The sequence below is a fragment of the Squalius cephalus genome (assembly GCF_949319135.1).
Source record: "Squalius cephalus genome assembly, chromosome: 21".
In the NCBI taxonomy this organism is placed as follows: Eukaryota; Metazoa; Chordata; class Actinopteri; order Cypriniformes; family Leuciscidae; genus Squalius; species Squalius cephalus.
The window spans coordinates 20,482,167-20,494,631 of record NC_137142.1 but is presented as its reverse complement, the minus strand read 5'-3'; the positions used below and the strand labels follow the sequence as shown (position 1 = coordinate 20,494,631).

The 12,465-nt window shown below is 37.2% G+C and overlaps 1 protein-coding gene across 1 annotated transcript in view; it reads left to right on the top strand.

Annotated features, from left to right (window-relative positions):
- tacc2 (transforming, acidic coiled-coil containing protein 2) overlaps positions 1–12,465 on the top strand; it is a 62,937-nt gene that overhangs the window by 48,324 nt on the left and 2,148 nt on the right. Inside the window, exons 14-24 of the mRNA XM_079856074.1 lie at positions 33–142; positions 709–859; positions 1,444–1,578; positions 3,403–3,495; positions 4,255–4,314; positions 5,344–5,409; positions 7,085–7,216; positions 7,899–7,975; positions 10,018–10,061; positions 10,251–10,283; positions 12,060–12,220. Of these exons, the coding sequence (XP_079712200.1) occupies positions 33–142; positions 709–859; positions 1,444–1,578; positions 3,403–3,495; positions 4,255–4,314; positions 5,344–5,409; positions 7,085–7,216; positions 7,899–7,975; positions 10,018–10,061; positions 10,251–10,283; positions 12,060–12,220 (1,062 nt within the window). The remainder of the gene's footprint in view (positions 1–32; positions 143–708; positions 860–1,443; positions 1,579–3,402; positions 3,496–4,254; positions 4,315–5,343; positions 5,410–7,084; positions 7,217–7,898; positions 7,976–10,017; positions 10,062–10,250; positions 10,284–12,059; positions 12,221–12,465) is intronic.

The following is a 12,465-nucleotide window of genomic DNA, read 5'->3' as shown; positions in this document are numbered from 1 at the left end:
TTATGTGAGTGCATATATGTATTTATTTACAGCCTCTCTCAGTGAAGAAACCATCACTTTATCTGAAACTGGACTCTGTGACAGACAGTCCAAAGAAGACTCCCAACATGCACGATTCAGAGCCCAACTCCCCCTGCACCGGGTAAACTAAACACACGAACACACACAGACACACACACTTTGGGTTTTCATGTTTTATGGGGACATTCTATTGACATAATTATTTTTATACAGTACAAAGTGTATATTCTATCCCAAAAACCTACCAATCACAGAAAACTTTCTGCATTTTCAGAAAACAACACTTAGTGATTTATAAGCTGTTTTTCTCATTAAGACAAAAAAATTACTTGATAGCCATAGTTTTCTTTTCTGTGTTGACATATTTTCTATTCAAACAGGAAGTCAGCATCTGCTGTTAGATGACAACTGCACCATTTTGTTGACAAAAAGTCACAGCCATTTAGTCTGTTACTGAGCAACTGCTATAGAGATTATTTTCATGGCATATATTTATTTATATTTATCTCTGTTTTTTGCTAAAAGTGAAGTTTGTCAGTTTTTTACAAGTGCACTTTCATATAGATGGCCTCAGAGCCATCGTCCATAAACTGAGAGCCACAAAACTAAATTCTCATGGGGTGAGAACAATGTATCCTCTTTGACTGTATTTCATTTGTTTAATTGTATTGGTCTGACACTTTACAGGAGCTTTGAGGAGATGGAGGCTCAGATCTCGCAGGGGAAATCACCTGTGCTTCCACCTCGTGGCACTCGTGACCCCATGGCCTCAGAGAAAAGCAGAAAGAGGGACAGTCAGTCTCAGAGTCGAACACAGAGCAACGAGAGAGATGGAGTGGTAAGTGTAAACCAACCAAGCACTAAAAAATAGAATCAGCACCTTCAGGAGTGTGTTTATTTCATTAGTTCAGATAATGTGTTTTCTTACTATCAAAATGCATGAATTACACCACAAATGTGTGAGGATGGGTTTATTTTTATTTTGTTACTTTTCAGTCTTAAAGGGACAGTGCATCCTATATAAAGAAATAAACCAATTCTTACATTATTTACTCAACCTCGTTTCCAAACTCATTATTTTTTCAGTTGAACACAAAAGGAGACAATGTGAAGAATGTACACTGTCCTCTTTTCTATATAATAATTTGTTTTCCATTTAGTACAATAGTAAATAATGGCAGAACTTTTTATTTTTGTGTGAACTATCCCTTTAAGATAACATTATTTTGCTAAGCATGTAGCTTATTTTATTCAGGATCTCCCCACCGGAATCAGTACTGCAGATTGTTTATTCATAGGCTTCAAAAACCAATCATAGATGTGTTATGATGCACTAGGCTAACTACAAGCTTGCACTGCCTCACTGACACCCAGGCACCTCCTGCTCCTCTTGTCCCTCTTCTGCTCTCACTCCCAATGCAGTCCCCCATCCAGGGCCCCATGGACCCCTCAGATCTGCCCCTCTTAGACAGGCTGTCTGATTCACCCACCCCTCTCAGCTACCTGGAGCCTGATCTGGCAGAGACCAACCCCACTGCCTTCGCTCAAAAACTGCAGGTGTGTAGAGAGAAGCCTACCTGCCCACTACCTCTTCTTCCCCGGACCTTTGCTTCTATGTGTGTGTCTTCACTCAGCTTTGTTTCACTGTGTTTGTTTGTCCCTCCAGTTTTTCATGTACCTTGTCTGCCCCTAGTGCTGGGGTCAGGAGTTGTTAAAGGAATAGTTCAACCAAAAATTCATGTTTTTTCATCCTCATGTTGTTCCAAACCTGTATTACTTAGGCCCTGTTTACACCTGGTATTAAGATCGGATCGCAAGTGGACGACGCTAAATACAGGTGTAAACGGGGTCTGAAACTTTTTTACCTTGTCCTCTTTCGACCACTTCCAGAGGTAGGTCGCATTCGACCGGATTGCTTTCATAGAGTAAACGCTCATGTGGTCGAATGTGTTCGAATAGCCACAAAAGACCATCAGCTACTCCGCCTACTGACCTAATGCGTAAATATTACGGGAAGCGCGCTAGCCAGGTGAATTTAAAATTTGTTGGCTGGAGACCCAAGTTTTGTTTGAAGATGAAAAACGTATCAAGCACAAAATATTCTCTCACCATTCCTGATTTCTAACACTCACTCATTGCGTTCGGCGTGGTCTTGCGGCTGTCAGCGCAGAAACGAAAGCTGCAGCTCTCAGTGTGTTAAATTGCGTGAGCTTATTTTTTCCCATTAGATTAAAAGATCTAAGTAAGGCCATACATTTACCTGCCCATAGACCCTCCCCTCAAAGAAATCAGGACAGAAGTGGTTGAAAGTGGACAAAAGAGACGAAACACCAGGTGTAAATGGGTATGCGTCTCCCTCGTCTACTTGTAATCCGATTGACCAAAACGCATCTTAATAACAGGTGTAAACAGGGCCTTACTTTCTTATGTAAATGGGAACTAGGGCTGTTAAGCTCCAAATGGACCATAAAGTACACTACTGTTCAAAACTTTGGGTCAGTATGATTTTTATTTTTATTTTATTTTAAATTACTTTTATTCAGCAAAGATGCTTTCAATTTATAAAGTGACAGTAAAGACTTTTACATCATTACAAAAAATATTCGATTTTATAATTGCTTTATTTAAACTTGCCATTCATCAAAAAGAGTATCATGGTTTCAACAAAAATACTATATAAGAATATAATAATAATATAAGAAGAAGAAATGTTTGTTGAACACCAAATCAGATTCTGATTTAGAATGATTTCTGAAGGATTATGTGACACTGAATGAATGCTGACTATTCAGTTTTTCCATCACAGGAACAAATTAAATTTTAAATATATAAATATAGAAAATAATTATTATTTTAAATAGTATTAATATTTCACAATATTACTGTTTTTACTGTATTTTTTGGTCAAATAAACGCTGCCTTGGTGAGCATAAGAGACTTTCAAAAAAACTTACTGACCAAATATTTTAATGGTAGCTTCAAGTCTTCTAAAGTATAGACTACCCTTTTGTTACTGTTATGTTTTTTGTTTATGCCGGTTGAAGCCTCTGGTCCCCATTCACTATTATTATATGGAAATGAGCAGCTCTTTAGACATTCTGCTGACTAGCTTTTGTGTTTATTTTGGGTGAACTATCCCTTTAAAAATACACACTTGAAATAAACTTGGAAAGGATGAATGGATCTCACCACATTCACAACATTCACAGTAAAATGTGTATGAGTGTCTGTGTGTACGTACAGTATATGTATGTTTTCCCCCTTCAGGTTTAGTATTTGAGTGAGGCTAGTACAACTCTAACCCCTCTTCTCCTCCTTACCCCTGCCCCCACTCCATGGGTCACTCCCCCTTTCCTCCCCTCACCCTCCCTTGTGGCCCAGGAGGAGCTGGTGCTCGCAGCCCTGAGGATAGAGGCTCTACAGGTAGCCAAAAGCATCTCTCAGAGCCCTACTTTGTCCACTGTGTCCCCTCAGGTACTGCGCTGAACCAGCCCGCACCTGTGTGTGTGAGCGCGTGTGTGTGTGCAAGCACGTGTGTGTGTATGCAATATATTCCCTGAACTGAGCCCCCTGACTGCACCCTTGGGTATGAGTGTGAGTACCTACCCATAAACTACCTCACCATACTGTGGACGTGACATCTCACCCTCCCGGTTCTCTAACCCCAGCTCCTGTCCCTCGATTGGTGCTCCTTTTTCCCAATCTAGCACCCTTTTGCACAAAAAGAGGTGTGTTTCTCCCAGGGCTTTGTGACAATCCTGCATGTTCGCCTGGACAGGAGATCCATAGAAACAAAGGTCAATGTGACTTGGAAATTAATTCTGTATTTAAACTATGTATTATTACTTCAAATATTAATGATTTGTAGATTTCATCATTTTTATGCTTTTCCTAAGCAAAACATTGTAAGCTGAATTCCTTGTCACATTCATGCTGGTTCCTGGTTTCGATTGTTACTAATTTACACTAACTCATTGGAATACAATGGGCATACGGATCACCTGTATGCCTGGTCTGAGGCCGCTGGCGTGGCTTCACATAAAGCTTAGCTCAGATCTGCTTTCAGTCATGTTGGATGAGCGACTGTCTCAGTCTCAGCATTTGTACAGGAAATGGAATGAACAGACTAATCTGGTATACACAAACATGCACACATACATACTACAACCCCTAACACGACGCCTTATATTCTTCCCGCTTCATTCTCATGATGTTGTCTTGCACGCTTCACAGTCTCGCCTCAAGAAGCCCAGCTCACGCCGCTGGAATCTCAACGGTTCCCACATGGCTAAAGTAAGAAGGACAGAAAACAATCCCTCTAAAAGTCTAACTAGGTCTAGTCCGTATATTCTAATCCCATTGTCCCTGTACCACCATTAGACTAAACCACCATTAGTCAGAAAAATAGGTCTACAGACAGAAAGCATCTCATCCTTCTCCTCTCCTCTCTGTTCACTACAAAAATAATTTTCTTGGTCAGTATTTTTATTGTTTTATCTAAACATTCTTAAAACTAAATACCCTGTTTTAAGTGTGTTCAGATTTTTTTCCCTACAAAAGAACGATTAAGAATTTTTGTATATACACTACTTTTATTCAGCAACTATGCATTGAATTGATTAAATGTGACAGTAAAACTTTTACATTGTTACAAATATATTTGACAAATATGATTTATATTTGTAAAATAAATTTGGTGCTTTTGAAATGTATGTTCATCACAGAATCCTGAAAAAATAGTTTTCCACAAATATATTAAGCAACACTTAATATTTTCAACATTGAAAATAATAAGAAATGTGAGCAGCAAATCTGCATTTTTGAAATGATTTCTGAAGGATCGTGTGAGACAAGGAATGGCTGCTGAAAATTCAGTTTTGCCATCAAAGGAATAAATAAAAATTTTGAATATATTAAAGTAGACAACAGTTGTTTTAAATTGTAATCACAATTCAGAATATTGCCGTTTTACTGTATTTTAATCAAATGAATGCAGCCTTGTTGAGCATAAGACTTCATTTTAAAACATTAAAAAACTTGACCAAACGGTAGTGTACAAACAAAGATATCATGAGTGTGCTGCTCTTGCCCATTCAGAGTTCATTTTTTCAAAACAAGGAACAGCAAAATCTAACCTCAAATTAGAATCTAAAAAAGTCAGTCACCCACATATTAAAAACACATCAACTCTAACTCATTTTCCAGACACATTTCAAATGACTCTCCAGTATCCACATAACATTGCATAGACCTCATAACTTTTTTCTAAATAATAGTTGGTTTTGTCTCACTCTGTCAAACCTAGTGTGGTTATTTTTGTAGAAAGCTGCAGGAAAATCCACACAGACAGATAGCAAACTCTGTCACAGGACGTCCCGCATTCCACAGGTATAGTTTCTTCCCCTGAATAACCTCTGGACTTCATTTCCAAAATAGAATTGAGCTTTAATGCATCAAAAGTATTTTTGGCATAGTACCGATACATTTGAGGATTATGGAGTACTTTCATATATAAAAAGATTATATAGCTAAATTATGGAGTAATGAGGTTTAGTGATGGCTAGCCTGAATTGATGATATTCTTAAAATATTCAGTATTTTAACATACATTTTTAGATAACGCTCTTCCTGAAATAGTCCCACAGACACATTTCACATGCTGCCTCAGCACATTCTCCATAATGTTCTTTTTTTTAATACCTTTTCTTGTCGTTAGTGATCATTTATCATTCATGCAAATACATGTACAGCTGCTCTGAAGATGACAGGATTACGTCACAACCCCACTGCTCTACTGAACTCGGTTTTGTCAATATTCAATTAGAACGATTTTGTTTCTCATTTGCATTTAGAGTTATTCCTCTGCCTCATTTCTCACCCTCTGCTGACTGTGTTTATGATTGGTTCTGACCAACATGCTTTTCTCTTGGGCTGGATCACACATTTAAGGAGTTGCTAGATAAGATTATGCAGTGCAGAATTTGATTGTTGGGAAAATCGATGAGTTGGAGTCAATACCAAAACTAGGCCCCTCCAGACCATGTTTAATTCATGTAGTCATAAGACATCCAAGACCACAAGATCAACGCTCCAACTTTGATTTTGATAGAGGATCATTTCAAAATTTCATTTCAGGTTTGTAATCTCAATTTGTGAGTTGTACCGTATGTACCGTACTATGTGCCCCCCTCCTCCATGATCTGAGTGCAGCCCAATAAATGGTATTAGACATAAATGCTTCTTTCAGACCAAACATTATGTGATGGGCATTCTGTATTTGTACCCTAACACACGGCCCCCTACCTCGTATAAGAGTCAAACTCAATTAATCTCCTAATCCAGCTCTGCTAGGAAGAATTAATCAGCTTTAATCAGCAAGTGGGTTTAAGGGCTAAACATGATGATTATTCAGGAACAACACCCCATCACTGGCTATAAAGAGATACAATTACCATCTAAAAATGTTACATTTATAAACATTTTATTGTAATATTAAAATTTAATTACAGCATATTTATATTTGAAAGTGGAAATTGATATAACATGTCTGTCTTTTCCTGTAGGACATAATAAAAAAATAGCGTGTTTTTTAAAAAAATTGTCCAATACAGACTTGTGCTTGTAGTGGCTGTTGCATGAACTACCCAGATACATGCTTTTTTTAAGGATATTTATTTGTCTTTGATTCAAAATGGATCATCAACTTTTATCTTCAATTACCAAACAACCTGTACTCCTGCAGTCCTCATCTGACAGCATTCACTTCCTGACCCGGATTCGGTCAAAGCCACAAACTTTCATGACAAACAGCTTTTCACACCCATCTCACATTGGGGATTGTCAATCATAACATCCCAGCTGAATGCAGCAGGCCTTTCGCAAACTGCTGGAGACTTTTGAAACCCAAACAAAGAGCCTGCTCTCCATGGCATTATGGCTTTGCTGAGTAGAACCTGTAGCTGATGCGCTGCTTCCCTCCAGGATGTGTGAAATTAACATTCTTGTACAGAAATAAACTCACAGGTTTTTAATGGTTTCTTCACAACTCTCTCCTTGGCATCAGAGAGAAACGGCCTCACCGGGGGACAGTGGCGTTTCGAAGAGCTCCCTCTATTCCCGAGCATCATACATTGAAGGGGAAAGCCCTCATCTGCCACATGACTTGGACCACTCTCTGGGCATCGCCCGAGAAGAGGTATATGCTCACCCATTGCATGACGTCACATATTGTGGGAGGAAAATCTTATTGTTTTCATTTCACATTGTATAAAAAAATCTGAATTGTTAAAGTTAAAAAGTGTGAAATTGTGCTGTGCTAAGATGACAACAAATCATAAACTGTTTGAATGCATACGTCATGTTATTGAATATTCATGAGTCTGAGGGAAGTTCATGTATATTAACTGGAGTGATGAGAGAGTATTATTTTTTCTGTACTTCAGAAGATTTAAAGGCAGCATTAAATGAAAATTACTTGATTTCTCTTAACTCGATATTCTGGTGAAACCACTGTTTCTTAGTCGACTGAAAGCTCGCATTCATTTTTGAACACCTAATCTGAAATCTGAAATCACAACATTACACCATTACACTCGGCTGTACTTCACAACAAGGACGAAAAGATCTGTCACTACTTCCATTTTTATTTCTACTTTAAGAGCATTCAGATGATTTATGTGGTTACATTTCCATTTTTTTTTCCAAACCGGTTTAATTCTCATCACTTGCCGAATTTCACCAATCAGTGTTTATCAACCTGATAAATATGCAAATAAGAATATTATTATTTAATATAAGAAGATTTTCAGTTGACGCTGGTTTAACCATTTCAATTGTGAAAGGCTCATTTGTGTGAAGTGATGCTGTTCTTATTTCAGGTTGTTTTGAAAGAGAAAGAAGCCATGGAATGGAAGAGAAAATATGAGGAGAGTAGACGGGAGGTGGAGGAGATGAGGTGGGTGATCTCACAGAACAAAGATTCCTGTGCCCTTGTGAGCTGTGACGAGTGAAGCTTGCGTCATTTCCCCTCTTCTCCTGCGTCAGATGTGGTGGCAGGAGAAGTGGGGGAACGGATGAAAGATAATGTAGTTTTGTTTTCAACCATCTGGAAAACACATGTAACTGTCTTGTCACTCAATTAACCGCCATTTTAAGTTGGTTTACATTAGTTTTTGCTTTAGAAGCTTTTAAATTAGAGGTTAAATCAGTTGACAGTCATATTACACAGCTTTTTATCCCCTCACTGCACTATTAAAGAAAATTCAGTGTTGTCTAATTCACAAGACAGCTTAAAGGACAGGACATGTTTTAAAGCTGTCCTTTTGTTTTCAAGGGGTAAAGTGAACAAGGTAATCGGGGAGGGTTGAGGATTCCATCCAGCTGGACTGGGCCTTGTTAGTGTGGATAAGAATGGAGCTTAGTGCATTAGCCTGATTGGGCTCAGGATAAGGAAGGCCTAAGAGGCTAAGGAAAGACGTAGCTAATCCGTCTGCTTACTGTGCCGGCAACCTGCTTTTCTCCAAGCAAGCCTTTCTGCCAGCCGAACTCTAGTAGTCAAACACATGATATAACGAAGGCCAATTTCCTGACCTTTCGTGTAATCAACTTTGTTTAGAAGTATTTAAAGTCATTGTCACCTCAGCATGTATTGTTGTCAGTGATGTTAAGTTGCATTTACATTTCTGTACGTTTTCTACTGACATCTGGGAAAGAGCGGATCTTTCTGCATGAATGCAAACAGAAAAACACTAACTAGGATTGTTTGACATCCAATTTGGGACACTTTCAAATGCACTTCTAAATCCTGTTTACATCTGGTATTAACATCCGTCTGGGGTGATCCGATCACAAGTGGTCAGCCAAGATAGATCTGGTTGTAATGTGTCTCAAACTGTGAGCACTTGTGATCGGATTTTGAGGGGAGGGTCTCTGACTTTGTGAATACATGTGTCACTCACTACGTCAGTGTGTTACTGCATGTTGGTAAATCACAAAGAGAACAGAAAGAAACAGAAAGAAAGTGCAAAAAATTGCACACATTTCCATACATTTTTAGTTCTTTTAGCGAAAGTACCTGTATGATGAAGCCCAACCCTATTTTCTGTCTCTATATGTACTGTAGTTTCAGTGATCAGATCACAAAACATTTTGGATCCTGCTTACACTTGTGTTTAATGCTAGCCACTTGTGATTGGATCATCTGACACAGATCCCGGTTTAATTGGACTCTAGGACATATGGTTTCTGGACTACACTATACAGTTCAAAAGTCTGGGGTCAAATTTTTTTTTTTTAACATTTATTTAAAAAAAGTCTCTTATGCTAACAAGTTGCATTTATTTGATCAAAAAACAATACACAGTAATATTGTGTACCATTATTACAATTTACTACTATTTGTTTTCTATTTTACTATAATCTAAAATGTAATGTATTCCTATGATGGCAAAGCTGAATTTTAAGCATCATTACTCCAGTCTTCAGTGTCACATGATCCTTCAGAAATCATTCTAATATGCTGATTTGGTGCATTAAGATACGTTTCTTCTTATCAATGTTGAAAACAGTTGCTGCTTAATATTTTTATGCAAACCAAGAGACATTTTTGTTCTAAAGAATAGCGTTTATTTGAAGTTAAATCTTTTTGTAACAATGTACAAGTCTTTACTGTCACTTTTGATCAATTTAAAGCTTCCTTGCTGCATAGAAGTGTTACATTCTTTAAAAATAATCTTACTGACCCCAAACTTTTGAACAGTGGAGTATATCAGTCCTATTTTATTCCTCTGAATACAGGATTTTTAAAAGAATTTTTACACTACAGATATATACATGTGTATGTATGTATATGTGAAAAGTCACACAGCTTATTTTATTTATTTAGAGCTTTTTATGGGAAACAATATTCTTAAAAGGATCTGATCTGATCTGATCAGATCTTGCAGTATAAATGCATCTTATTTGAATATTAACTAGATTCTTGCTTATTCTTCACAGGAGAATAGTTATGGAGTATGAAAAGACCATTGCAGAGATGATCGGTGAGTCTTGATTGCTAAATACGATTTCATCATCTCCTGGGGATTTCTTATTTATCCTTTTCGGTTCTATTTATCAGTGCTTTACTTGTGCTACAATGCTACAAATGAATAGGCACAGCCCTTTTCCACTCATGCCACACCAACACACATATCCAACACATTTTTGTTAATTTCTCATTTAATTTGCAGACAAATCTTTCGTGCCTACGGACCCAAACACTGGTCAGTTATAAGCACAAACCTTCATGTCTCCTTGTATATTCCACTTGACTTAGACAACTTAAACATGCTTCTGCTTAAACAGGCCTCACCCACTCACTGACAAATTAATCCAATTTCTTTGCCTCTTCGGTATTTACGTCCATGTAAATACTGCAGGCCGTGTGCATTCTTACACATTCAGATTGTGATCTTGGTTTAACCTTGACATGCTTTTCTCTCTTTGCACAAAGAAAAAAATATTTTCATTGCCTTTTTTTCATTCTTCGTGTTACCATCCTTAATATTCCACTTGATTTTATTTTCACTATTTTCTTTTATGTACCTTCTGCATAATTTTATTTTTCCTTGGTTCAGTTTTCTTGGCCACTTTTCTGGCTTTCATCACCTTTCTTCCATGACACTTTCATTCATTTCTAAATCCTCCCATGTTTGAGACGCGCTTTTCTCTCTCTCACGTGTCCCACCCTGCTGGCTTGACTTAATGCCTTCCCTTCTTTCTGTTTTGCTCCCTCTGTCCCCCATAAATATTTGATAAATCACTCAGGCATGCCTGGTAAGTAACAGCAGCTCTTTATTTTCTTTGTTTGTGTTGAATCCACCACATCTGATAGTGACGGACAAGGAGAGTTTTCTCTTTCTATAGCCTGATATTGTGTCTCTCCTTTTAGCATCATCTGTTTTTGCTCTTCAGGTCTTTTTGTAGGCCTATTCTCAAACATCTTCCATCGCCAGCTCATCAGTGTTGGGGAAGCTACTTTGATACTTTACTTTTCTAAAGTAAATTTACTTTTACATAAACTACATTTAAAGTAGGCAAGCTACCATTTAGGAAAACAAATAGTTACAACAGTAACATGTCTTATTATTATCACAGTTGAAAACATTTTATTTTTATTTTTTTATGTAGAAAGTTCAAAAGAAAAGAATTTATTTGAAATAGAAATCTTTTGAATCTATTGTATTTTTTCCAATTTATTTTTCCTTGCTGAATAAAGGTACAGTATTAATTTATTTAATAAAAAAACAATACTATCCCTAAACTTTTAAATGGTAGCGTACATTCAAACTAAACGAATAAAAATAGAATACATTTATATAATTGATTAGAAACGTGATAGACTAATATATATTTAACTCCAATAAAAGTTCGTGAATTTAGTTCCAGACACACAACTGAGCGATGAATCAGTTTAAAGGGATTGTTCACCCAAAAATAAAAATTGTGTCATAATTGTTGTTCCAAATTGTTGTTCCAAACCTGTATAGATTACAAACATTCTTTGAAATATAGTATTTTGTGTTCAACAGAATAAAGAAACTCATACAGGTTTGGAACAACTTGGGTGAGTAACTGATGACAAAATGTTCATTTTTGGGTGAACTATCCCTTTAAACAGTGAATCAGTTTTTTTCATTAAAATGAACCATTCAGTAGTCCTGTGCTAAGTAAGACTTTGAAAGGTCTTCTCATCTCTTACCGTGTTTCAGTGGTTTGCCCATCATTGAGTGTGTGTGTGTGTGTGCGTGTGTGTGCGTGTGTGTTGTCTGCATGCATCACAAAGATGCAGGGTCGAAATCTGCATTTTCATTTGTCATTATCAAAGATGTAGACATAGTGGTGTAGAGTATAACATCTGAAATACTCAGAGGACCGTAAAATGAACCTCTGCCTCATCCAAAAGCAGATTTGCACATCTGTTTGAGTGTATTGTGTGCTTTAGTATCGTATAATATAAACCTAAAATTTATTTTTTTGTGTTTGTGTGTATGTCTCAGAGGGGGAACAAAGGGAGAAGACTTTGTCTCATCACACTATCCAACAGTTAATCCTGGAGAAAGACCAGGCTTTAGCTGATCTCAACTCTGTGGAGAAATCTCTTGCTGACTTGTTCCGGCGCTACGAGAAGATGAAAGATGTTTTGGAAGGCTTCCGCAAAGTAAGTCATTTTGCCCTGAGATTGTTAAAGGTTAAAGACATTGTGCATTTCTATTTGCAATTCTGTATTGTGATGTATTTCTGAGCAAAACAGAATATTCAATGAGAAAAATCTCGATTTTATAATAGATTGTGGTCATTACATTACCAAAAATGGAGCCAAACTGAATGCAAGCTATCTAAAACAATGCCTAAGTTACTATGGTTGTTGGTTAACATTATTAATCATTATTATAAGTCATTTAC